This window comes from Xylaria bambusicola, assembly GCF_022495145.1.
Source record: "Xylaria bambusicola strain CBS 139988 unplaced genomic scaffold F5B22scaffold_47, whole genome shotgun sequence".
In the NCBI taxonomy this organism is placed as follows: Eukaryota; Fungi; Ascomycota; class Sordariomycetes; order Xylariales; family Xylariaceae; genus Xylaria; species Xylaria bambusicola.
Window position 1 is genome coordinate 43,333 of NW_025953600.1, and position 25,551 is coordinate 68,883.

A 25,551-nucleotide genomic window follows, 5' to 3' on the forward strand; every position below is an offset into this window, starting at 1 on the left:
AGCCTCATAGACTTGACTAGGCCAATATCTGATTCTTTGCCCGAGAAGCCAACACGCTTCATTACACGACCAACCCACCAAGAGAAGATAGCAGGCCAGATCATGAGAGCTCATTTGGGCTCGAGGGGGCTTCACCATCTTGCAACGTCGATTCCGATACTCTTTTGCACCCAGGGGCTCAACAAGATATTCAGATACAGCAGCGAAGCAGCAGCAGCAGCAACAGTAGCAGTAGCAGTATCATGACCGATGCCTTTCCTCAGATTTCAGCGCCTGGAGGCATGGAGGGCTTGTTATTCAATGACTCTACTCATACTTTAAATATCGCGAGCGCCGCGAGTACACCGGACGTCGAACTTTCTCCCAGCGTAGTGGAGAAGCTGTAAGTAACGATGCCGTTCCTTCAAACACAGAGAGATACCTTACTCAAATATCCGACATGGGAAAGAGTTTATATATACTTCGAGCATTGTCGGGGGCCATTCTTTGTGTTTCAGGACACGTCACGAATTTCTTCCTTGATGCTTGAATCTTCGAACGAATGTGTGGCTCTTAGGTACGCCATCTGCGCTCTCTCGATATCGTCGTCTCCCGAGTGCACTGCTTGGCACATGGCAAATGCGGAACTCGATGAGCCTGTGTCTAGTCAGGGGCAATTTATGTACGAGGCTGCCAAGAGGGCTATGGGTCTGCATGAACTATATCAGTCATCACACTCCCCATCTCTCCGTGTACTCCAAGTTACTGTACTACTCGGACTGTATGAACTACGCTGTTCTCGATTTTGTCAGGCATGGAGCACTGTGAGCCGCGCAGTTTGGATTGCGGATTCTCTTAAGCTTCACTTCCTCGACACTTCCCCGCCGTTCTCGCAATTTCCCGACGAGAATATCGACGATGTGCATGCAGCTCTCTGGGCCACCACTGCACTCACCGGATTCTTTTCGTTAAGTGGCAGAATGATTGGCACCACGGCTGGCTCTGAAGTAAGGTTCCAATACATATTTCGCCTGGCTTGTAACGTCACGTATATCAATCAGCTAACTCTCAATACCCCCAGATTTCTTCAAAAATGCCACTTCCTACCCAGGATTTCCATGTCTCCGGGTTTGCAGACCTGTCACCACTAACTATGGCCCACCTCTTCAGCAGAAAGGCGCCGCGTAGGCTGACTGTGCATGAAGCCATGTGCGCTTGTGGTGTTATTCTTCCCAGGATTATGTCCCACATTCGTGCTACTTATGAGGACACAATACTTCCACCTTACAACTTCTGGACCAATCACCAGAAAATCCACGGCGCTATTGGCTATATTACCACCTTGGCACAAGACGCGATCGAAATTGAGCCAGTGATAGACGTGCTACTCAATGCCTTTTCCATAGTACTCCACGATGCAGCAAGAAGGAGAAGGCATGAGTTGACTGTCCAGAATTTCAAAAGCGCCTGGTCCGCCGAAGAAAGGGCCGTCCAGCACGCGTGTCACATCAGCAAGATAGTTCAGGTTCGAACATTATCCCAAGACTGCTGGGCTACAATCACTGGTAGTTGGGCACTGTACGTCGCTTTAAGGTCACTTCTACAGCGTCAGCAGCGCATTGCCTTGGGGGAGACCTACCCAGTCGCACACTTTCAGCAAAACAGCGATCTTTCGGTCTATCATAACGATTTTATAAGTGTCGGTGATCCGATCATCACACCTACCACTGTGGGGGGGAACTTTGAGTCATTCGGTGACTCGCCCAGTTTACTGGCCGATGCCTTGGTACTAGACTCGATCAACTCCCTCAGATTAGCATTGGCTGAGCGCAGCAACTTTTGCCCGCTTACAACCTTTTTCCTATCCCAGGTAGATGTGGAAACATCTTATCTGACAGAGAATATGTACAGTGACATCCTTGGGTGTATCGATTTTACGGCGTCATCTCCGATGAGTTAATTTAGGTAGCTGGACATTTACGGCTGGGCTGCGTTTTATCTGGTTTTGGGTACGTGTCATGGTGCATGACACCAGGAGATACAGTCGTATGCAGCATCATTTCTTCCCTATGAGTGATTATACTACACTCGCTCTATACTTCCTAATATTTTGTTATACTTGGTGAGGGTTTAGTCAGGTACCTACATGGTGTTAAGAGCGTGTTGAAGTGGATAGAGTGGCATTATGGGACAACTGAATCCGTCTCATTCAGAAATAGCCAGATAATTCACACTTCTGAGGCAATCAGTCACTGATTCCATCAAAAAAAAAAAAAAGTCAATCAGATCAACGAAAGGATCAGTTTAGCGAGTGTATGCTAAAGGAGCGTGTGAGTGGCAGGATGAAGGCTGCTCTCCAATTTGAAGTCATCATGGAATCCCAATATGTACATAGAAGGCAACTCCGAAACTCGGTGACGAGCAAGCACTAAAACAATGAAACTCCAGTTGAGAATCAGTTGATAATCAAGTGCCGAGGTGCAGGTACATAGTAATAATCCAACAGTAATAACTGCTGCCATCTAGAGTTGGCCAAATAGGGGCAGATTGCTCCCCACCTCTACCACTATTCCACCCCCCCTGTTTGCTCTCGTGGGGTACAGGTACTGAGGTACCGGTACATGTACCTGGGTATTCAGGTACCTTTTTGCTTCAGCCTTATCACGTCGTTCAGACCGTGTCCACTTCAAGCTCGCCATTCATCTTGCTATCACCAACTTCAGTACATTCCTTCAAGACAATAACACTCCCGCTTCTAGTTCAAGCAATTCCTTTGCCGGTTTTCTATATCTCTTTTAATAATCAACCATATCTCCATTAATTGCAATGGCCCCGACCAAGCCCACCGCCTCGAGCGACAAGTACTCAGTCATTCTGCCAACATACAATGAGCGACGCAACCTGCCCATCGTGACCTGGCTGCTTAACCGCACGTTCACCGAGCAGTGCGTCTATCAACCTACCCGAACACCCCAAGCCACCTATGTATATAGATGGACCACGGCTAATATCATGTCTCAATCTACAGAAACCTAGACTGGGAACTCGTAATCGTCGACGACGGCTCGCCCGATGGAACACAAGTAGTCGCCCAACAGCTCGTCAAGGCATACGCACCCCACGTGGTGCTGAAGACGCGATCAGGAAAGCTAGGTCTGGGCACGGCGTACGTCCACGGCCTCCAATTCGTCACGGGCAACTTCGTCATCATCATGGACGCCGACTTCAGCCACCACCCCAAGTTCATCCCCCAGATGATCGCGCGCCAGAAGGAGGCCAACTACGACATCGTCACCGGCACGCGGTACGCCGGCGACGGCGGCGTCTACGGCTGGGACCTGAAGCGCAAGTTCGTCAGCCGCGGCGCCAACCTCTTCGCCGACACCGTCCTGCGCCCCGGCGTCAGCGATCTCACCGGCTCCTTCCGCCTGTACAAGAAGTCGGTCCTGCAGAAGGTCATCGAGAGCACCGAGAGCAAGGGATATACCTTCCAGATGGAGATGATGGTGCGCGCCAAGGCCATGGGCTGCACCGTTGCCGAGGTGCCTATCAGCTTCGTTGACCGTCTGTACGGCGAATCGAAGCTCGGTGGCGATGAGATTGTCGAGTATGCGAAGGGCGTGTTGGGCTTATGGTTGAAGGTATAAAGGGAATGAGGATTGTTCAATACGAATGCTTTACGTCGTCGGAATTTGTATGCAAAGGGAAACGAGAACAGAGATCGACATTAGCGCGATCCGGCGTTACGGGTGGTCTTGTCATGCGCATGTATCGCTCTATGGAGTTATTATATAGGCCCCGAATGGCGCTTCTCAACTTCGTAAACATTTTACACGTCAGCTCCCGCATCGCACAGCTTAACACGCACTTAAGTCCAGATCATGTAGAGAATTCACCTGATAACCCCTCATTCACTAAGCTCACATATTTCGCCCACCAGTAACCATGATAGTCTGTCCCGTCACATACGAAAACAACGGGCTAGCCACCGCCAATATCGCAGCAGCAGCTTCAGACGGTTGCCCCGGTCTCCGGAGCGGGATATCAGCATGAGCCTGCTGCTCCGGCTGTTTCGTGCCCTGCGGGATGCCCACCACGATCTTCTCGCCCTTCGGCCCCGTCACGAAGGCCCCTTTCTCCTTAGCCTGTGTCAGCCTCGTAGCAATGAATCCAAAGGCCACGGCGTTCGCGCGCACGCCAAACCGCGGCCCCCACTCCTTCGCAATCGTCTTCGTCATCCCTGTGACCCCCGCCTTCGCCATGGCGTAGTTGATCTGGCCGGCGTTGCCGTGGACGCCGCTCGTCGAGGACACGTTCACGATGCACCGCGGCTCGCCGTCGCGCACGCGGAAGTATGGCGCCGCGGCCCGCACTAGCTTGAAGGGCGCCGTCGTGTGCAGGTTCACGATCGTGTCCCATTGGTCGTCGCTCATCTTGTGGATCACCCCGTCCCACGTGTACCCCGCGTTGTTCACGAGGATGTGCAGCTTGCCGTTGCCGAAGGCTACGGCCTTCTCGATCAGAGAGGCCTGGTACGCTGTGTCTAGCACGTCGCCTGGCACTGCTAGCGCACGGCCTGGTGATGCGCTGTTGATCTCGGCGGCTACGGCTTCTGCTTTGGCTGTGAGGGTGTAAGTGGGCGGCTCATAGACATGTCACTTTGAAGGAAGATCTTACTAGCGTCGATGTCAGTGACAATGACTTTCGCACCCTCGTTGGCGAAGAGCCTGGCTGTTTCTGCCCCGATTCCCTGCCCGCTGCCTGTGATGATCGCTGTCTGGCCTGCTAGCATACCCTTGGGATAATTCAGCTGGGCCGCGAGCTGAGAGACACGTTCCGACATCTTGAAGCTGAATGGGATGTGATTGCACCCTTTGCCACGTGAATATCTGCGTTTGTGTAGTGAGACGGTACCTAGTAAAGATTTACTATCTACCAAGCTCACGTAGCTAGTTCTCTCCCCAGTTTTCACAGTAGCTTCCTCACCAAAGATGCTGAATAATTAAGATAGATGTACAATTGAATAATGGCCTTCTTTCTGTTATGTCAAGTTACTGAATATGTAAGCGTGTAAGTAAATTGGCTTGTAGATGTAGATGTGTACTCTAGGGGTATGGAGCTTACCCCAGATCTCAACCCGCGCCGTGCCGAGGTTCCCCGCTGAGATACAGTAGTGCTAACTCCTTATACCAAGAAGGCTAGCTTCATTTTTGATATCCTTACCAAATTGGTCTAGGAATTAGGCAGCATGAAGTTTCAATGTTAAAAAGTCTTCAAATGGGTACTGAACGATTCACGGGAGTTTGTCAAGCTGTTGTATGGACCACAGCCGTACTGAGGTCTCCTACAAGGTGTTTACCATGTTCATCGTGGGTAGCAACTAGGCTGTTTAGCCCTCAAAGCAACTCAACTATGGTAACGTCACAGCATGATGAAATGGCGTCCACTCATGGAAGTCTCATTTGACACTATAAACTCTATCTGTGGCAAGGAGCAGCTTAACAATGGCCTCGTAGCCTCTGCCCGTAGCCTCCATCAAAGGGGTTCGGTCATACCTGTCTTGCAAGTTAACATCAACTCCATCTAGAGCAAGCAACAGCTTGACCGTGGTTTCCTTTCCGAATGTAACAGCCTCCATCAAAGGTGTGCTGCCATCTCTATCTTGCAAGTTAACATCAACTCTATCCGTAGCAAGCAATAGCCTGACAATAGTTTCACTTTCACCTACAACAGCCTCCATCAAAGGTGTTCTGCCATCTCTATCTTGCAAGTTAACGTCAACACCATCTGTAGCAAGCAACAGCTTGACTAGGGTTTCCAGCCCATATTTAACAGCCTCCATCAAAGGTGTTCTGCCAAATTTATCTTGCAAGTTAACGTCAACACCATCTGTAGCAAGCAAGAGCTTGACTAGGGTTTCCTGCCCATATTTAGCAGGCTCCATCAAAGGTGTTTCACCATATTTATCTTGCAAATTAACATCAACGCCATCTGTAGCAAGTAGCAGCTTAACCTTGGTTTCCTGCCCAATTTTAGTAGCCCACATCAAAGATGTCCAACCCGCTTTATCTTGCACATTAACATCAACACCATCTGTAGCAAGCAACAGCTTAACCAGGGTTTCCTTTCTATATTTAACAGCCTCCATTAAAGGTGTTCTGCTAAATTTGTCTTGTATGTTAACACCAACTCTACCTGTAGCAAGCAATAGCTTGACCAGGGTTTCCTGCCCAAATTCAACAGCGCACATCAAAGGTGTTATGCCATGTTCATCTTGCAAATTAACATCAACACCATCTCTAGCAAGTAGCAGCTTTACGATTTCTTCTCGGCCGTAACGCACGGCACAATGTAATGCCATAGAACCGTGTTCAATTTTCGGGGTGTCTGTAACAAGCAGCAGCCGAACGATCGCGGCGTGCCCGAAGGCTGATGCAAATGTGAGACTTGAATTGTTGCCCGGACTCACATGATATGGAAACCTCCCGCGCCAATAAGGGAGCCATACCGAACCTTCTGTTGTGCCCGACTCACATATTCTCGTGGCCAAATATACAATATCAGCGCCGTCAGGGACGTCAGCCTCTCTGAAATGGTCATGCCAGTGATTGGCCGAGTATTGCCGAAAGTTGGCTGTCTCGGGCGTAATGGCTCCCAAGTCGGTGGAAGCGAGAGAATCAAGGCACCCGAGATACCGTACGCATGATTCCGCAAGGATCATATGTGCTTGTTGAAGACTGAAATTGTGTGCCCATCTTAGGGTAGAACTTGGACTAGGCGTGGGTGCGGAGGCATTGAGGAGAAACTCCCTTGCAGTCTGATGGAGGAAATAGAGCTTCTGGTCGTGCTTTGTGACAAATAGACCACACACCTCTCGGAGACGGAGATAAAAAGTCTCGTCAGGTTCCAGGTCAAGCAGATCAAGGGAAGTAATATCGACGTTCATTTCAAGTGCGACTTGCATTTCCCTGATAGTGAGGGGTCTGTACGCGCCAAGGAGGATAGAAAGCGCTTTCCTTGTTGTTTCCGGCTTTCTGGATCGGCTTAGAATCTTCTCATACGCATCCTCCACCGAGGTGGGGAGGTTTTGGATAGCTGCGTCGAGCCCCTTTTCAGTGTTCTTGATGTCGGAGGCTTCTAAGTATGAGAAGACTAGGTATACCCAAAGGTATGTTCGGTGAGGGATGCTCAGCAATCTGTCTTTCAGGTGTTCTCTATGGTTGCTGAATTTCTTCATCCGGCTAATTCTGTATCCGATAACCAGATTGATTTCTTTACGTATGAGCTCAGATTCATCCTCTCCATGTATACGGATGTTAGTATATAGGTCTTCAAGCTCCTGGATGTGTCGAGTTGTGTTTTGGTATGGCCGGCTGGTCATCAAGATCTTGAGAGTTTTGGGGCCTTTTTCGAAATGTGTTCGGATATTCTGCGCCAAGGTTCCCATGTTGGTTTCATCTTGAAGACATTCATCGAGAGCATCAATTACAATGATAACAGTTCGGGCTTCGGGATCAGCAGTGGCCGCTTGTAGGATACTCCATAGCGCAGTGGAATCATTGGCGAGCTTATCCCCCTTTTGCTTATACTTTTGGACGGCGTGGTGCATTAATCTGGGTCTCAGGCAGAGAAGTTGATGGATCAGGGCACACAAGGCCAACTCGATGGTATTTTGGTCACCCTCCTTGAAGAAAAAGTAGCATATCGCAGCCTCCATAGGAACTCTGAAGCCAAAATTGGAATCAATAAGATACTTTGTGAGGACAGACTTGCCACAACCTGGATCGGCGGAGACCAAGAGAGGGCCAGATTCGGCTTCCAACCATGAGTGGTACTTCGTGTGATTTAAGAACCAAAGACATGTATCTGAGACACGGTCTTCGACGCGATTCTTGTACCAGACATAGTCTCCTCGATTGAAACACTGGAGACATTTGTCTTCAAACGACTCTTTCTCCCACTTAGTGAGAGCAGCTAGCGATGTGCTGCTAGAAATAGAATTGGAATGCAGAGATTCTTTCTCGAGATTATCGCCTAACTCCTTAACTCTATTGAGCATGTCCTCCCATGAGTCCCATTTTGTAGCATCTCTCAAGAAGTTCTTGAATCGACGCCTAAATAGTCGTAAGACACTCTGGGCCTGATAGTCAATAATCGCTTGGTAAAGCTCGATGAAGCGTTCTGTATATAGTTGCTGGTCGGCAGGTGGCAAAGCTTCGTCCTGCTCGCGGAGTATACGAGACTCCATGTTCGTGTAATACCGGATCTTCTGCGCGACATAGGCAAGACCTTCTTCATTAGCTGCATGTACCTCAATAGGGTTGGTCAAGAGTGGCAGAAGTAAAGAAATGCCCGCCCAGACTGTGCTAGCCATGGGGCTCGCCTTTACTGCCTCATCGATAAACACCTTTCCTATTTGGATGCCGGCCACAGCAGTTTGCATTTGGTCACGCAGTGAGAATTCCTGGTCTCCTATTTTGAATGCAATCTTCTTTTCCTCCACGAGTTTCTGGCCTAAGTCAATAATGGCTTCCATCATTTGCTTCCGATCTCTGTTGCTCTGTTGCACATGCTCTGGCGCTTCGATGTTGGGAGGAGTAGTATCGGATAACATGCTCTGGAGGTCAGTAGACGGCTTGCTTTTTTGGCGTATCAAGATATTTCTTAGGAGCGTCTCGTATGAATTTACGACATGAGGCTTTTCTGCTTGAAGTCTTTCATACGCCTCATCCCACAATGTCTTCGGACCGGTTATTGCGGGGTCAGAGATGACGTCCCTTTGATTAAAAGGTTCCTGTTCGCAATCGATGTTGGGAGGGCTAGTTTTGGTCAAGCCGCTCTCCTTCGCCTGTTTCCAGAACATGACCCGTGGCTTAAGCTTCGAGAGGGTGCTATCGAGCGTCATGGTGGTGGTGCTCTATTCTCGGCGGTTGAGTCGCGTATAGGAACAGAGAATCTTTCAGTCGCGAGATTCCAGACGTAGATTAATGTTATAGATTCGTATAGCCTTATTAAGTAAGCGTCGCCCCCTCTACGGCCCTATCAAAGAAGGCAAAGGAGGTATAAGCTATGGGGTAATTATCCTAGATGCTCATCAGCCCAGCTGTCCTTATTCGTGACAGTTCAACACGACGGGAAAAGAGGCATCATTCAATTGCTCAACTCAATTATTTGGAGTAAGCTAGGTAGTGAAAGATGATCTTGAACTAGCTCTTTTAACTCTAGGCCTTACCTCGAGTGAGCTACTTCACGGGTGCGCGCGCCCCAGGAGATATAATACTACCTACTCCAGATGCGGTGCGCGCGCTGGATACGCGCCGATACCCTAAGCCACTATGTAGTTACCCCAATTATACCTAGATTGGAAGCGAAGACTTCAGCTGAACTACTGTGGCGCTGCGGCAGTGCACCGCGAAGGTCCTTGAGCGCTCCAATCATTCAGAACATCAGGTTCACAAAGCATTGAAGGCGTCCAAGAAGGCAGAAAGTCGTGCAGTCAGTTTAGCCTACTTATCTGCCTATGTAATTAGTAGCTAGGTGTTTTCAATATGCGCATCTCTTTTCTGAGCCCCGCTGCATAGCCACCCACAGGGGACAATTGTGCCAGAACATTTTCCAGTTGTAGCAAAACCACTTCTTCAGATGGGAATATATATCTAATCAATAAAGCTACTTCTGGCTCAGCTGACTTACTTGAGTGTGTGAGAGGGTGAGCAAATCACCAAGATTCCCGCTCCCCTCGCTATGGGTTTTTGAATATGGCTCTTCAACAGATATCGGCATCGATCCTCTCCGCAAAGCAAGAAACCGCTGTTGGGCTCGCCTCACTCCATTTCGACTTCTCACTTGTTAAAGTCGAACCTCCAAAGGAGTTCCTACGACTCGGAAAGGAAATTAGCACTGCAAGGCGACTCTCAGCCGAAGAAGGGCAGCCTCATTCGACAGCTAGGAAACTGGGGGCGCTTTTTCAGAATTGGCTTCCCAAAACTCCTCATCTCATTCGGGCATACGGGATTCGGGCCTCAGAGATAGCCGCAACGCCGGAGGTGAACCCAAAAGGCTCCCGATCAGATGGAATCTTCGCCGACCATGTTGGGATTGACGGCACCAGCGTCTGGGCAGCCGCCACTTCTGGACCAGATGCAATTGCTGTCCACTTGTTAGCATGTCTGCTTGCGAGGATCTGGACGAGATCCGAGGCCACAGCAATATGGGCGGAACTGGTAGCCGACCGACGCAATCAACTCTCAACAGTTGATGAGACCGATCCCCTTTGCCATCTTTCTCGAGATCTCTCCCGAATTGCTATTACCAGAGATCAATTGAAGGAGTGGGATGATAGCGCCCGATCATGGATTCAAGCTGCAGACGAAGCAATGAGAGTCAAGCAGACCCAGTTGATGTTAATTGTCAATAACGTTTCTCTGCCAGTCAACAATCACCCGAAATTATACCAAAATGTTCTCCAGGCCTGGAAGTCTGCTATGATTGCTGCCGACAACCTAATTCAGGGGATGCCACAGTCAGTGGAAAACGCATCAGTACTCCTCGGTCTATGTTCATGGCATATTTACCCGGATATGCTAGTTCTACACGAGTCGCCCGTCCCAGTGAGGCAGAATGACCCAGTGGTACAGGATGGGGCAATCCTAACTATTGGTCTGCAAATTCAGCGCCCGAGTGGTGAAGGCGTCTATTGGTCCTTGCCCCTAGGACACCTTCGATACTATGGTGCGCCAGTCGAATCTGGGGCCAGCCTTGGTGTTCAAGGAAATCGAGTTTCAGTAACTCAACTCAACCAAGTAGCTTTCGGAAGTCTCGCCAGTACTTGGGGTTTTGACCGGACTAAATTGGCTGTCTTCACAATTCGACTCTTCGAGAGCATTGAGGTTAATAGCAGAGATGATTATGATGCTGATTGGTTGAAACTATTTGCCAACTCTCTACGTGTCCTACTGGACGGAGACTCAGTATCGAAGAAGCACTGCGAACAGCTGATGCGCTTGGGCGCCCAGCGCTGTGGTACTTTCTTACAACCAAAGGCCGCGTATGAACTCCAGCCGGTGTATAGCTTAACAAATATCAAGACGTTTCTCAGCATGCTGTCCATAGAGCACTCAGTATATTACCTGCGCAAATTTATCCATGGCATAGCGAGAGGACACCAAAGGACGTACATTATCCGTTGCCAGAACAACGAAGTCGTCGAATTCGCTACAGCCTTCCCAATACCGTCGGTGGAGGAAGACCCCTCGGCGATTAGGCATGCTCGCTGGCTAGACCTATACCCTGATGATCCCCGCTGCATAGAAATCAAAAGCTGGGGAGAGGATCCATATGATTTCCATGCCAACGACATACAAATCGTCACAGACACTAAGAGGTCAAAGACTAAGCGATTCTACTGGGTCAGCCCTCCGGATGCCCTTTCTGAACATTCTTATTTTATACCTGATGGTGATGGGAAGCCTCAAAAGGCGGTCAAATTTTCTTTCGTCCTTGGGGAACTGGATAGGGTTAGTCTGTGGGTGTCCGATACATCAGCAACAAAGCCTGACGCCCAAATAGACGGCTCTGTTCTCCTTGACGTCCTGACTGAAGCAGTGGCGTCACGGCATTTGCATCAGAATAAACTCTTTGACCACCTGTCAGCTTGGCCGAAGAATCTCACGAATCTATACACCTCTTTGCGTGCTCTAGCGACTGTCAATCAGGTCTACTCTTCCATTCCCGATGCCACAATTTCCTTGGAGGTTACGTCCACTCCGCTGTACAAGATGAGCTGGGTTCCCATTGAGAGTAAATCAAGAGCATCCGCTTCTTTTGAGTACCAGTTAGATCGAAGCCACACATTCTCGTGCATTGCTTTATTTGAGTCTGGGGGCTTTTTAGTAGACCCTGGGTCTTTGACGAGGGTGATGGCCATGGCTTCTAATGCATCAATCTATATATCAGCTCCCTTGCTAAGCGACCCTGGAGAATGCACTTCTGATTCCGAGATTCGCCGCATTCGAGGTAGCATAGGCAAGCCCGGGATTGCTATGCTGATACCCGCTGAAAACCCCCAGATTCCAGATTTTGATAAGTCCTCTTGGCACCTCGCGAGCCACAACCCATATGATGGGGGCGAAGAAGATTCGTTCCAGGCCACTACGTTGCACCTATTATTCACTGATTATGTGTTGCCCATAGACACAGGCAAGCACGGTATCCGAGATTTCGAGATTTATTTCCAGGAATCCGTGATCTCGGTGCACGATCATGGTCGCTGGGTTGCTGACCTCGATATTCTGACCCAGCTCAATCGAGATGACATCTACAGTATCAGCTCGAAGTGTACTCATACCCAACCCCAGGATGTTTCCACTCTGCTTCCAAACCCTCGCATTACGACTGTGGACAATTTTACGGAGCTACTGGATGCCCCCGAGTACGTAGGTGTTGTTCGCTCTTCCAGAAATTGGATCGGCAGGCTTGCTACAACTGCTCTGTCCATACAAGCAGGTCACCCAACGATCGTCTTGCCCGGGGCATTCTGTTGGGAATGCGTACAGCGAGTCTGGCTCTCGCAACAGGTTTATTATCGACCACGGCCTAAATCAGGTCGACAGAGGGGTGACAGTCCTTCGGAACAGGTACAAAAAGCTAAGGGGCTCAAGAGAAGCTACGATTGTGTTTCTAGCTCCGATAACGAAGGGATTGACTTGAGGTTTGATGCAAGCGAGACCGATAATTCGAGCGAATCTGACTCTGATGCAATAATTCTGCCAAATGAGTATGTCGCCTCGACGGCCCATGGGTCTATATCCGGTAAACCCCACCGGAAGAAAAGGTCATGGGTGGACAAGAAGCTTGGGGAGAAGCTGGCAGATATGTCTGGGCTCATCATCGTAGTATAATTAATATTTCGTTAAGTTGAGATTTTGTATACGAATGTTGAAGTGTTAGTATAGAAGCCTCTAAGACTGAAGCTTATAACATCCGAAACTGGAGTCCCCTATGCCATGTTTGCCCCATAGGGCAGAAAGGTTCACATAAACCTCTCCGGGCTCTCCCTACAATATTTAAACTGAATCATCGATTGAAGTCATTCCCACAGCATATAAGCAAAAACCCTGCCTCACGACCACCCCCCCTGCCTACTAATTACCCAACTTCTAAAGCGATTTTCTTAACGAATACGTTGTTCGCGATACTTTTTTTAGTATTTTTAATTAGATCTATTGTTTTTAACCTTAATAACCTTTTTTATATCAGTATCCTCGCGTTTTAAAACGTATCGATTAGCAGCTTCGTTAATATATATTAGACGATTATATAATTTGCGTTTTGCTTTTTATATATATATTATATGGATAAAGTTATTATTAAAACCTATTTTAATTAATTTTCGCTTAACCTTAATATTTTTTTAAAGTTTAACTTTTAGCGCTTTAATCTTTACTTATAAAAATATAATAATTTTAGCCTTTTTATTAAAAGCCTTACTAACCTTTATAAAAAATAGCTTTTATAATAAATTATTAAACGAAAGGAAAGTTTAAGCTAATTTTTATATATTAGCTTATAATTATTAACTTTTAAAGGGTATTTTAATTATAATTTTTAAAGCTATTTTTAATAAATTAAATATAATAAGTTATTCTTTAACTATAAATATTAATACTACTACTTTTATAATACCCTTCTTTTTAAATATTATATATTTTAAAAATAGTAATACTTATTAATCTTTTAAATATATTTTAACCGTTTTTTATACTTTTTTTAATATATATAGCTTTATATATTATTAATATATCTTTTTTTAAAAGCTTTACTTTTAAATAGTTTATAAATATTTCCTATAGCTTATTTTTTAACTTTTTCTTTAATAAATTAAAAACTTTAACGTTTAATAATTATAATATATAATTATAATAAGGTTTATAAAACAGAAGCTAAATCTTATTTAAAAGGTAAGTTTAAAGAAATTTATTATTAATATATAATTTATAACTATTATATATTAATATATATTATATATTACTATAATAGCTTTAAATATAAAGTATAAAAAGGTCCTATAACTACTTTAATGCTATAAAATTGTTAATCCATCCATTAGGTAAACATTTAAAGCATTAATCTTTAAATAAGCTTTAATTTTAATCCGGAAACTATTAACTTTATATTTATATACCCTTTTAAATTATTAATAATAATAAAGCATTATTAATAGCATTAATAGCTTTAAAAATAATAATCTATTTACTTTTTTTAATAGCTTTTTTAAAAGTTTAACGTAAAATAAAGTTAATAACTATCCAATAATTATTACTAATGCTTTAACCTATACCTATTTTATTAATATTATAAAAGTAGTTAAAAGGAATATTTACAATTTTTAAAGCTTTAAAGCAATTAAAAAAAAGGTTAATATTAACCATTATTGTACTATTAATACATATATAGTTAATAAATTACAATTTAATTAATTTAACCTTATCGTTTTAAATTAAAAAATACATATATTACTCTTTTTTAAAACTTCTATTATTACTTAAAGCGGTTAATATACGTTTAATTATAAGTTTAAACTTAAAAAGTAAAAGTATAAAGCTTAGCCTAACTTATCCTATTACTTAATTTACTAATTAACATTTATAATAGGTTAATAAAGCTTAAAGGTTAACGTAGGTTTATTTTTTAATAGGAATACTTTAAAGCTAATAATATAGGTACAATCTATTAATACTTTAAATATATATTATTACTTAAATTAAAGTTCCAAATTAAACTATATAAATAGCAGCTATAATATAATAATTTTTAAAATTAAAAAACATAATAATAAAAAGGAATTAATTCTAAACAAAATAAGGGTAAAAAGTTATTATAAAACTTAAATACGGTTACGTTATTAAATAATATTTAATTAAATGGTTGGGAATTAAAGCGCGTTTTAAGGTGCCTAAGGCCCTAGTCGTAACGGGGGGTGGTCGTAAGGCAGGGTTTTTACTTAATACCGCATAATTGATATAATAGAAATATATATAGCCCCCACAACTATTTAGTATGAGGGCATTATGTATAAATATAGCTTTAGAAAAGGGCTATAGCAAGGTCAGAAATAGCTAAATATAACACCTCTACACCTGTAAGCGCTGAAAACCTGCACTTTTAGCTTCGCCTGTAGGTTGCTTAAGATTGCACATAACGCGGTATTTTTACCGATCCTGTCTGATTTACTACCGCGCTAAAAGATTTGGCTGACCGGTCAAATATTTGATCTATACTTAATATACAATATCCAACATATACCCCTCTATTTTCTACCCTCCTTCCTAAAGGCTTCGAGATCGACACGAAAGAGCAAACGGAAATCAAATCACCACAACTATACGAATTTTCTTTAGCATAATCCTCTGATTCTTCCAATATATTTATTCGGTTATTTTCCTGAATACATCATGAGGGACACTCCTAATGTTGTCATTGGTCCCTTGTCGACCATCTCTGCCACCATACTCGATTCTCACGGACCCCCAACTCCTCAACATTCCCAGCCTAGTCAGTCAGAAGTGGCTAGCGAGGATGATGGACCTTGGAAAGATCCCCTCACAGCATTCTACATTCCACTACCCGAAAAGAGTATTCGAATTCTCCACCTCGATGGCATCAAAACAGATGCCCGTGCAGAAGAGCCTCTTACCAGCGAGCTTGTTGTTACTAAACTAGCCGACTCGCCTACATATGATGCACTGTCATATGCTTGGGCCTGCCATTCCGATCCAGCCACATGCGAATCTCCCCGGCGTTGTTGTACTCCCCTCAAAGCACCCAACGCGTACACCATTCAATGCACTATCCGCTGTGGTGGCTCGGAGACGTCACAGAATGTACCAGTCAGCAAGAATGGCTACGTCGCGCTCCAGGCACTGAGAAGACAGTTGGGTTCAATCAAAATTTGGATTGATTAGATTCGGCGATTTTAAGTTGGCATAGCGAACATATCCCTGTGATCCTAGGTCAGCGGGCCCTCTTTGTTGATTCCGAAGGGCATATAGGATCGGGACCGCTAAATATGGAGGAAGGTGACCAGGTCGCACTCCTTGCATATATGCCCGTGCCAGTCATTTTACGCCGATACGGTGACAACGATAGGGATAGGGATGAAGAAAACACGCGGCACTGGTTTGTGGGGCCGGCATTTATCCATGGCATGATGAAGGAAAAGGCGTGGAGCGAGGATCGAGTAACCGAATTTCGACTTGTTTAAAGGGAAATGGTAACTATGGTAGATTTATTATTTTTATCGGAGTGGTGGGAAGAGTTACTAAGCAGTGCTTACAAAACTGCACGATTTCTGTTTTGTGAGCGCACTTTTGGGCTGGACTTGACTCCTTCCATGAGTAGTAACAGCAGCTGTCAGTTATGTTCTTCCAGTTTCAAAGACTTATATACATCTAAATTTAGTTTCTTAATATATACACCCCTAACTATCTGCTCTCTAACCCTGACGCGAGGCCACTGGTTGCCTTACGATAAAAAAACCCTCTTGTTCTCCACGAGCATTTCTGTTTACCATTCTTCATGGTTTTTAAGCAAGGTATTCAAGCGAGTGTCGTTGACCAATTACTTGGAAATGAACTTAGCCACAGCCCCTTTTTGTCCATGTCGAACCTTCTTGGTGCCCAGGCAACAAAGCCCCACCCGCCGCCTCCCTTTCTTACTTACATATACAATGATATAAACACGGGAGATCTAATCTCACCATTCCTATACTACGCTATAGGCGCTGGCAGCTCTTGAGCATATCGTCTGCCCGCCGCGTAGATGGAAAGAGACCTCTCTGTCACACCCCCAGATTATCTAAGAGCCGGCTATGTGGAGAAGGCAGCCAACAATGTCAAAAGCGCTCTTTAAAAGTAGATCCGGATATAGATTGGCCATTCCCATCACTCAAAATTTCGATTGCTAACCTAAAGGTTAAATAAAGTGAAAAGTGGCCGCTTTAAAAGCGTTGTCAAGGGCAGCGGAACTGTGGGTTGTCGAAAACCACAATGATGAGTCAGCAACGCACTCTGTACTACTTACAAATATTAAAAAGTTGATACATATCACAGGGTACCCTGAGTTGAATGACATTGACAGCTGGAAATCAAACTCATTGGTTCTATACCTTTACTTCTATAGGCTTATTTTAATATGGCTCTTGTCTGACTTTAACACTATATGCATGTGTGCTATAATAATTCTGTTTATCATCAGGGCAGCAAAGTGCCTATAAGCCTCCCATCTTTGCAATGCCCCGCACACAACAGCCCAATAGATCTGCAGTCTGCCCTCTACGACATTTGGGGGTTTATAGCCTTACTTGTAACACCGATGCGGCTATCACGCAAGTGATTGAGAACTCACCCCTGTAGACTATTGGCTACCTACGGGCTATATAGCTGTACAGGCCACCGCTACAATAAGTCAATAGACGCCTTCGTACCGAGTGTTCAATATTGCTCTACCAACTTCTTCTATAGAGCCTTGGTATGTGCTTGAATATCATATATGTAAAGTCAAAAGGACTGGGTGGGGTATCTACCTAGCATGCGTGTCACCATGCCCTGGGACCATAAAGGGGTCACTCCAGTCAATCACGTCCTTGTCAGGGTAAGTAAAAAACTTCTTGTCTGACCACCGGTCTTTAAACCACCGCAAGTCCTCCTGATTTAGCCCTACGCTTTGCGGAGTGTTTCCTTCCACGATCTCCGCAATGGCATCTCTGAACATATGTTCAGTTGCGTCCCTGGCAAAGACGACGAGACGCTCGAGGATACTCGCCCATTTCCAGACATGATCGGCGTCTAAAGTCCCTTGCATCAACCTAAACTCTAAAGTCTGTATATCCTCACGATCAGGCATGGCGGACAACTTATTCCCACTGACCCTCCATCGGATACTACACATCCCAAGAGATGATTGGTGCATTGCGCTCTTCAGGTCGTCTAGAGTATCATACTGCCAAATAAGGTACACAAATTGGCGCATTAGAGCGCGATTATCGAAGTCTGGAGTGTATCGATTCATTTGCATTTGATAGGCCTTCCTTTTCGGTCCTGTTGTCGTAGGTGCGTATTTGCTGTATCTGGTGTCATGCCGATATACGAGCCTTCCCAGGATACTATCCCTATTCATCGGCAAACACCAACGACCGGCTGAACGTTCTTGCCTATGCAAACTGAACATTAAAGGCTCGATTACATGCCAAAGTGTCGCGAATTTTTTCAGATGTAGCAATGTCCACCCAGCTTGTTGACCTATATGGATGTGGACTCCAGACTGGATGTGTGACATTGGTTTGTGGATCCGCATCACGACTCTAAGTGCCTGAGCAGTCCTTCTCAATGAAGGATAAACTCCCGGGTTGTCGTAATCCATAACGGGAGAGACAACTTCTGCACCAAACCATTTGTATAGTGTTGACGGCTCCCCTATAGGTAGTCCGGTCAATGGGAAAGTTGGGATCGAACCAGGTGGGATGTTGTAATGAGTTCGATCTGTGTCGCAATCAACCGAAACATCGTTAGTAACTGACCACGCTCGGTATTTTTCATCTTCAGCTACGTCCCGTACAAGGTTGGGATCATCATGGCCTTGGGCCCCGTAGTGTGCCTTTTTCTCACTCCTCGCAATTCCCATCACTCGTTCAAGCCAAATCGTTTTAACCTTCTCTCGACACTTTTTTGGGGCCACTCCGACGATCATGTAGCCTATATCCTTTTGCAGGGTCTCCATAATCTCTTGGCTTGTTAGGTGTGGTGCCAACTTTTGGTCTTTGTGGTGTTGCCAAAATTGAGCAGCTAACGTCTTTGTAGCCTGTTCGACATTCTTATCATCTGTTATAGCATCGCTGTTGCATAGTCAGCAGATATTCTAGACAACTAGCCAATGGTGCTTTTCGGTTGCACATCTTGGTCCCTGGGGAGATGACAGTTTGATCATAACATTCTCAAGAAGACGAGAGTCTTAGTTTGAGGTGTCGAACTATGAGAATCTTACTTCCATTGATAATTCCCCGCCCAGGTGGCAAGAGATAGGTCATTTTCATTGGTAGTTTCGTATTCTAAGCTATCCCACCACTCGAAGCCCGAGTCCTGTTCGTTCAGCATGCTGTCGTACCCTAGAACAACATTCGTTAAGTCAAAAAGGGAAACAGTCGCTGTATGGTAAGAGAAAACAATGAATTCATTGAGTACATGGAACAACAGAAAAACAGAAACTTTCGAGGAGATATAACTGAGACATGCTTATTACGGTTTGCTCTTCCCCTTGCTGAGACGAGACATGAAATAGGATACTTTTATCCCATCATCAGGGAAATAAATCGACTTACAATATTCCTGGCTCTTCCGCGCTGGCACTCCAGCGGCTCTTAGGGTATCGACTATTTTATTTTTTGTGGTATACCTGAAGCCAAGGCCATCTTCATATCTTGTAACGAGTTTATCTGATAACCAGCGTCCATCATTCGGATGCGGATCCGGAATGTCTGCAGACCTTTTGGTCACAGCTATAGCCAATTCAAACTCAAAACCTATAGTCGTCGCGTTAGGCCCGTCTCTCACAGGAGGATCATCATTGGTGTCTATATCCATTTCACTAGTGCTGTTGTCGTCGTCGCCGTCGCCACTGTCGTCATCGCTGTCATCCGAAGCTGGAACTGGATCTGGAATAGGGGTTCTTGTTCGTCTTCGGCCGCGTCCCGACTCTAATACCGCACCAACCGCCGACAACCGTCTGGCACTTAAATTATAGCTCCCATCAGATGAGTAACTGCGGTTTCGATAACTAAGGCCGACCCTATCCCTCGGGCTCGCTGATCTACGGTCACGAGGTCGAGGTCGCCTCCACATAGTCGAGGGAATTATGTCACCCATATGATGTTGCACTAATGAATTTCGGAGAGTGTATTATGTTACCATAAGCCCATCGGCAGAGCTTTCCCACGATTTTCTTAAGTTGTAATGTATAACATTCAGTTGATTTTGGTGTTTATTTGGTACTTTACTATTCTTCCTGCCCACCGCTTCCGGATGTAGTCCTCTATGTCATAGATATAGTAGCCCCCTTTGTTCTTGGCCAAATTCACATATCATCAAAGCGAGGTCGATATTGCTTCCTGGGTAATAAAGAGGTTTGGGTAAAAGAATAATCTATTGTTTGGGGCTCCTACTTAGACATACTCTTTATATAGCCGTATATGGTACAGTAATTGGGGTCCTCCGACCGAATTCCTTGCCGCCGTGGAGGCTGACTTGCCTCTGTATAGACTAGGACAGCGTTCCCAATCTCCGAGCTCGGCTAAGATGTCTTAGATAAGGGAAGGCTGAAAAGCCTCAGTAATGGCCTGAATATGGACTTTTGGTAGATTAGCTTGGAGTGCTGCACGATAATATTAGCAACTGTGTTTCGTATGGACGAAGCTGGATGTGCAGTGATCAGCTGCTGCTAGGCCCTTTTTCGGCTCGCTGCGACATTGGCACCCTCGATGTCAGACAAGAGAAGCCTCGAATGTTTGGGACGTCTATCATGGTAACAGGAAGCCCAAGGAATATAGGCTCCTCTGTTGGGGTATATTGAAAGAATTGATACCAATGCTTGGTCTACTATTGTTAAGAGGACAGGCCTATTTACCCTTGTAGATGCTAGGCGCATTTGTAGCTGTGACCAGATGGATAGCAGTGAGACAAGGGCCACATGCAGGCCACTGTTAAGACAAAGTACATATTCCGACAACGAGCAAACGTTGGCTCTGGATAGTCTGATGCTACACAGTTTATGAACGTACACAATACCTAATACGGACTACACGGCGTACGCCACATGGTACCTGTAGAGTTCTTTATCTAGGTACATTGACCGGGGGAGCAAGGCCCCAGCTGAATCTCCAGATCTACCTATGATAGCTCTACTGATGTTGTGGCTGTCCTACTACTACAGTATGTATACTCATGGTAGGCGACGAACAAGGAGTTCAGCTGATGTGGCTTCAACTTGCAGGAGGGATACAGTTGTCGGCTGGTGTTTGGGGGGCATGAGGCACTTCGAGAAGCCCGAAGGTACTGCCACCCGGTATGTGATACCTATCTTGTATTTGCTCTCCGGAGCCGGGGATTGTGTCATAGGGGCCTCCCGGGAAAAACAGGTAGCGGTATCGCCCACAGGTTGTTTTCAGCACCTATATGAGTCAATGAGTAATATTAAAACAGAGAGTACCCCGCCATGTCTTGACGTCGCACGAGGTGGTTTCTTTTAGCTACATAAAGACTTTGGGATACTATTCTGTGTGTTTACTCTCCCAATACAATTCTCTCTCCTGCCGCCCACCACCTTATGTTATCTTACACAACTGAATTTAAAAACCACTGCAGAGCACACAGAGCCGAGAGTTCAAGAGGTCACTATGTCAGGCATACAAGGTGAGTCGCGAATTACCCCTGAAGGCTCCGTTCAACTCCAACCTTAAGTGGTGCGGTGGGACGTTGCACATCTACAAGACACACCGTCCTACCTGTTTTCACGGTCTCCCCTGACTGGGTTTCTTTTTCCCTAGCCCACTGGCCGCCATCACGCTGAATTCTACAACGAAGACTAATATTATAACTTCCCCAGACCGCCGGTCAACCCCCCCGACATTGGGCATGTTCCTTCGAGAGGCAGCCAAGGATTGTGATGACATCGAATACCTTGGCGAGATGGCCCGTGGTCTCTTGCATATAGGTCATCGTCTCTGTTCACTCACTGGACGGGACGATGAGGTCCGCTTCGTTCTCCAGGACAACAACCAAAAATACCTCGTCGAGCTCGCAATGCTGTTTCCTTTTGAATCGTGTGAAGAGCTCGTGCAGTGGATAAAGCTAGTCTTCAATCAAAGCCAACACCCTTCAACCGATGTGAACCATACATCCAGCTCTACAACCTTGCCTCATCATCTCGCTAGCTACGAAGCTACCTGCACCCAGAGCGATGACGTAGCCCGCCAAGATGATTCTCCCACTATGTTAGAATCTACCTTGACAGAGAGTGATGCCGTGAGCTGCATTACCAGTTCTGTGGCTGCATCTCATGTCATCGCCAAGTTCCAATCCGTCTTTAACCAGGACAACGAGCTGGTTACTCCGACTGATCTAACTGAATTGGGCTCTCTTCCCGACGAATCTGTGCATGAAATGGTGCGAGAAGATGCCAAGGACAGAAGTACTTACAGCGACAACAACTGTACCTCCGGTGTTGACACACGACTGCAAAATACAGCAGACTTAGGGCCCGGTAGAGACCTGTGTGGCATTGGAGAATTTCTTCCTACTGTACTGAAGGAGGCCCCAGGAAGGCTTCCACTCACTGCCGACCTTTGCGATGGCGTCTCAAGTGCTAACAACTGTCGTGCTATCTCCATCCGCAAAAACTGGGAAGTCTTGGACATTGGTAGAAGTGCTAGGGCAGAGGTCGAGCACCTGGAAACCTCCTGTATGACACAGGAACTGGATAGCAGACTTCTCAACATTCATAGGGGCGAGTTTGAGTCCATCTTCCGTTGGCGCCCAGGGTCAACTATCCCGTACAGTGTCGATTACGACTCCTTTCCAGGTGGACGTGTTAGTAGTGGTGCCAACTATCCTCTGTAGTGTTTACGAGTAGCACTTCAACAATATACGACCCATACTAAAGTTAAATTTAGCTTCGTCGAGCCGGGCACAGATCCATATATATTCAAGCTGAAGTATATATCCACTCCGATGCCCAGCTTCTACGCAATATCGTTTTTCCCAGCTCATGCATTGGTGAGCCGCGGACCACTTGAACTTGGCATCTATAACAACTCCTTCTGCATTCCAGCGCGCCATAAAATGGCGATGACCTTCCTGCATGAGGGCGGCCATATTCTAGGAGGCCGACATCCAAACGCGCGCGAGGCTGGGGAGCGCGAGCCCTTTGTTGAACTGGACACCACCAGCAATGATTCGATTCTGGCCTCTCGCCACCCTGAAGACCTTCAGCTTTATCCAGAGGATATCCGATCTCTCAAAAACCTCTATACATTACCGGAAGGACATGAAGTCGAGGGCTACCCCATCTGTAACATTGATCCTGAGTCTGTATTCGAGTGGTGGAGAGTCATAGGTGTGAGATACTAAGCAGAGCGGTCCACCCCAGAACCCACATGTTGGCCAGACACATGGATGATACATTGTAATCTAGACTTCACATATACTATACAAAGTATGCGTACTCTTGTCGGACAGCGGTGGGCCTATGAGGAAACTCGGCCGTAGGCAGGATCGGGGAACCTAAAAATTAGTAAAAATTTGAAGAATTATTGCGTTTGAAACCAGATAGTGAAATAGGTCGCGTATTCCTTACGATTCATTATACTGAACAACTCTTCAATAAGCAGCAACTGGGTCTTGTATATAAGCAAAGTCAAATCTACAGGTATCAGGCTATTACCAGTGAGTACTAGCTGACTATACAGTTTAAGTACGGTTCTCCATTACTATGTAAAACTACATCTTTGCCTTCTGTCTGGGGAAGATCTAGATCGAATTGTATACTGCTGCAGTACGCACTTGAAAGCATTATTTATAATCCCGGCATTAATGCGACTAATCACAACGACAAATCATATATACATCATTATTTACTCAGTATCTATATCAGGCTATAATACGTGCGTTCCCCCTTCCTCGCTCTCATCGCCTCAAGGCTCCCCTGAATAATACATGTTCACCGTCCACTCCGACGTTTTCTTAACCTCATTAACCACGAGCTCAGGCTCCTCTTCCGGATTCCTCGCGAACCCACAGCGCTCGTAGACAGAGATGGCGGCGGCATTGTCCGGGTACACGACGACGCTGAGGGCCAGCGGCCTCCGCTGGCTATGTGCACGGTCGCACGCCTCTCCCGTCGCGGCCTTGATTAGGGCCTTGGCGAGCCCGCAGCCGCGCGCCGTGGGAAGGGTGTAGACGGCGGACATCTGGAAATATACGGGCGCCTTGTTTGCGCTGTCATCACTGTCACTGTTGCTGTTGGTGTCTTTCGTGTCACCTTCTCCTGGTGCTGCTGTGATGACCTGGTAAGGATTGCTGCTGACGGTGGCGTTCGGCAGTGGGCCGATCAGCGACGTCGATGCGACGATCTGGTTGCTGTGCGTGCGCACCGCGACGAAGGTCTTTGCGAGCGGGTTCTTGATACGGCCGAGCCATGTCTCCTCGTCGAACGCGATCTCTCGTTCATACGTAGATCCAAATGCTATCCCATCACGCCACAGGCAAGTGTTAGCATTAGCGCAGTCTAGTCTGGTACCATGTGAGCAAGGAGTTTGTAGTGGACCGTGAGACAAGTGTATGGTACATGAAACTTGTTTGCTGCTACACAACTATCGTTGTTGTTGCGAGCACGGGGGTAGTAGTTGTAGTTATTCATTCATGTTCCTCATCTTTCGCTCGCGTGCGACGACGTACATACTTACCCTGGGGATCTTGCTGCAGCGAAGCTAGTCGAAATGGTCTGTACTGCTCCAGATAGAAACGACAGCCGTCATCGTCCACAGGGATAACGATGATCTTGTATTGGGACGCGCTTTCGTTTGTGTCTGCCGCCATTTAATTTTCCTGCTTTTCCTTTCTTTCTATGACGATAAATGCATTCGCTTGCTCGATTGGGATATTGGTGTAATGATATCTGGCACGAGGTCCTTGATGGGTTTGCGCATGTGATGTCTAAGCGGACTTAGTTTGCTCGCACTTGTTTTTGAGCCACCAAAGCACGAGATGTCACAACCAAGCCAAGTCCCTGTATAGTAATCAAGATAATAATCTCTGAAACGTCCTAAACCAACTCCTCGAGGTTTTAATAACGAGTTTGTTGATACCTGTCGGGTCATGTCGGCGCCGATAGTGAGTCAGGAAGCCAAGAGTCACTCATACATATACCTACACTATTAGACTTAGCGAAATAGGGCTGCATCTACTTACCCAACAAGGCAATCCTGTCATACCTATATCGATCCCTGAGCTTATGTTCAAGCAAGCAATGAACCGTTGGCGGCAGCTTTCAAGTCGAAGTGCACATCCCCACCCAACCCGTAGCGGGTAGCGGGTAGCGGGAGTAATCCATTATCATGCGGCACTCCGCATCTACTTCACTCAAAAGCCACGCTGAGTGCGTCCTGCTCTCACACAGCCTTGTCGTGAAATATTGCGAGACAGGAATAGCTGGTGGCGCTAATAAATGGCAGCCAGTGGAGAATTGCAGGGCATCAGCGTCTACTTGGCTGTAGCCGCCGGTGACACTGGCCATAGCGACCCCTGCTCCATATACCTCATCAGGTGTTGTTGGTTGGGGGCTGCACCAGCTACATGTCAGGCTGGACAGCAGATTCCTTCCTCAATTCAAAGCCGAAACAAATGTTCCCAGCGGTCGCGTCCTTCGTAGCCTTTCATTTTATCTTTCACTCAATGTCGCAGGCATTCTATTCTCTTCTTTTATCACTTGTCATCTAAATCACTTTCTGATCGAGCGCGCTCTTCATTT

The 25,551-nt window shown here is 46.2% G+C and overlaps 9 protein-coding genes across 9 annotated transcripts; 5 read left to right on the forward strand and 4 right to left on the reverse strand.

Moving 5' to 3' along the window:
• The first annotated feature begins 242 nt into the window (after window positions 1-242).
• Window positions 243-2,118, forward strand: F5B22DRAFT_390931 (uncharacterized protein). Its single transcript, XM_047971392.1, has 2 exons — window positions 243-986; window positions 1,061-2,118. Exons 1-2 carry the CDS (start codon window positions 393-395, stop codon window positions 1,937-1,939), a joined length of 1,473 nt encoding a protein of 490 aa, XP_047827503.1. The 5' UTR covers window positions 243-392; the 3' UTR covers window positions 1,940-2,118.
• Window positions 2,119-2,653: 535 nt separating this feature from the next.
• On the forward strand, window positions 2,654-3,763 carry F5B22DRAFT_390723 (glycosyltransferase family 2 protein). The gene is made up of 2 exons (XM_047971390.1): window positions 2,654-2,924; window positions 3,008-3,763. Exons 1-2 carry the CDS (start codon window positions 2,806-2,808, stop codon window positions 3,624-3,626), a joined length of 738 nt encoding a protein of 245 aa, XP_047827504.1. The 5' UTR covers window positions 2,654-2,805; the 3' UTR covers window positions 3,627-3,763.
• Window positions 3,764-3,899: 136 nt separating this feature from the next.
• On the reverse strand, window positions 3,900-4,822 carry F5B22DRAFT_649832 (3-oxoacyl-reductase; the record flags this gene model as incomplete). The annotated part of the gene is made up of 2 exons (XM_047979227.1): window positions 3,900-4,600; window positions 4,657-4,822. The coding sequence occupies 2 exons, from the start codon at window positions 4,820-4,822 to the stop codon at window positions 3,900-3,902; spliced, it is 867 nt and encodes a 288-aa protein (XP_047827505.1).
• Window positions 4,823-5,260: 438 nt separating this feature from the next.
• On the reverse strand, window positions 5,261-5,989 carry F5B22DRAFT_620193 (ankyrin repeat-containing domain protein). The gene has a single exon (XM_047975825.1). It carries the CDS (start codon window positions 5,921-5,923, stop codon window positions 5,438-5,440), a length of 486 nt encoding a protein of 161 aa, XP_047827506.1. The 5' UTR covers window positions 5,924-5,989; the 3' UTR covers window positions 5,261-5,437.
• A 3,437-nt stretch (window positions 5,990-9,426) lies between these two features.
• Window positions 9,427-13,199, forward strand: F5B22DRAFT_620195 (uncharacterized protein). Its single transcript, XM_047975826.1, has one exon. The coding sequence runs from the start codon at window positions 9,738-9,740 to the stop codon at window positions 12,876-12,878; it is 3,141 nt and encodes a 1,046-aa protein (XP_047827507.1). The 5' UTR covers window positions 9,427-9,737; the 3' UTR covers window positions 12,879-13,199.
• A 1,979-nt stretch (window positions 13,200-15,178) lies between these two features.
• F5B22DRAFT_620196 (uncharacterized protein) lies at window positions 15,179-16,467 on the forward strand. The gene has a single exon (XM_047975827.1). The coding sequence runs from the start codon at window positions 15,432-15,434 to the stop codon at window positions 15,939-15,941; it is 510 nt and encodes a 169-aa protein (XP_047827508.1). The 5' UTR covers window positions 15,179-15,431; the 3' UTR covers window positions 15,942-16,467.
• Window positions 16,468-17,556: 1,089 nt separating this feature from the next.
• F5B22DRAFT_659144 (uncharacterized protein) lies at window positions 17,557-19,871 on the reverse strand (the record flags this gene model as incomplete). Its single annotated transcript, XM_047980172.1, has 4 exons — window positions 17,557-18,868; window positions 19,018-19,138; window positions 19,352-19,726; window positions 19,844-19,871. The coding sequence occupies 4 exons, from the start codon at window positions 19,869-19,871 to the stop codon at window positions 17,557-17,559; spliced, it is 1,836 nt and encodes a 611-aa protein (XP_047827509.1).
• Window positions 19,872-21,358: 1,487 nt separating this feature from the next.
• On the forward strand, window positions 21,359-23,153 carry F5B22DRAFT_659145 (uncharacterized protein; the record flags this gene model as incomplete). Its single annotated transcript, XM_047980173.1, has 3 exons — window positions 21,359-21,437; window positions 21,631-22,639; window positions 22,697-23,153. Exons 1-3 carry the CDS (start codon window positions 21,422-21,424, stop codon window positions 23,151-23,153), a joined length of 1,482 nt encoding a protein of 493 aa, XP_047827510.1. The 5' UTR covers window positions 21,359-21,421.
• Window positions 23,154-23,625: 472 nt separating this feature from the next.
• F5B22DRAFT_391143 (uncharacterized protein) lies at window positions 23,626-24,845 on the reverse strand. Its single transcript, XM_047971394.1, has 2 exons — window positions 24,488-24,845; window positions 23,626-24,267 (listed from the first exon to the last, which is right to left on the reverse strand). Exons 1-2 carry the CDS (start codon window positions 24,618-24,620, stop codon window positions 23,717-23,719), a joined length of 684 nt encoding a protein of 227 aa, XP_047827511.1. The 5' UTR covers window positions 24,621-24,845; the 3' UTR covers window positions 23,626-23,716.
• Window positions 24,846-25,551: the final 706 nt, after the last annotated feature.

Bases quoted from the DNA above. Each gene is read 5' to 3' on its own strand.
- F5B22DRAFT_620196 (XM_047975827.1), top strand. From the start codon at position 15,432: ATGAGGGACACTCCTAATGTTGTCATTGGTCCCTTGTCGACCATCTCT.
- F5B22DRAFT_390931 (XM_047971392.1), top strand. From the start codon at position 393: ATGCCGTTCCTTCAAACACAGAGAGATACCTTACTCAAATATCCGACA. The intron at 987-1,060 runs GTAAGGTTCCAA...CAATACCCCCAG, and splicing joins GCACCACGGCTGGCTCTGAA to ATTTCTTCAAAAATGCCACT.
- F5B22DRAFT_620195 (XM_047975826.1), top strand. From the start codon at position 9,738: ATGGCTCTTCAACAGATATCGGCATCGATCCTCTCCGCAAAGCAAGAA.
- F5B22DRAFT_391143 (XM_047971394.1), bottom strand. From the start codon at position 24,620: ATGGCGGCAGACACAAACGAAAGCGCGTCCCAATACAAGATCATCGTT. The intron at 24,268-24,487 runs GTAAGTATGTAC...GTGATGGGATAG, and splicing joins GCTGCAGCAAGATCCCCAGG to CATTTGGATCTACGTATGAA.
- F5B22DRAFT_620193 (XM_047975825.1), bottom strand. From the start codon at position 5,923: ATGGAGCCTGCTAAATATGGGCAGGAAACCCTAGTCAAGCTCTTGCTT.
- F5B22DRAFT_390723 (XM_047971390.1), top strand. From the start codon at position 2,806: ATGGCCCCGACCAAGCCCACCGCCTCGAGCGACAAGTACTCAGTCATT. The intron at 2,925-3,007 runs GTGCGTCTATCA...CTCAATCTACAG, and splicing joins AACCGCACGTTCACCGAGCA to AAACCTAGACTGGGAACTCG.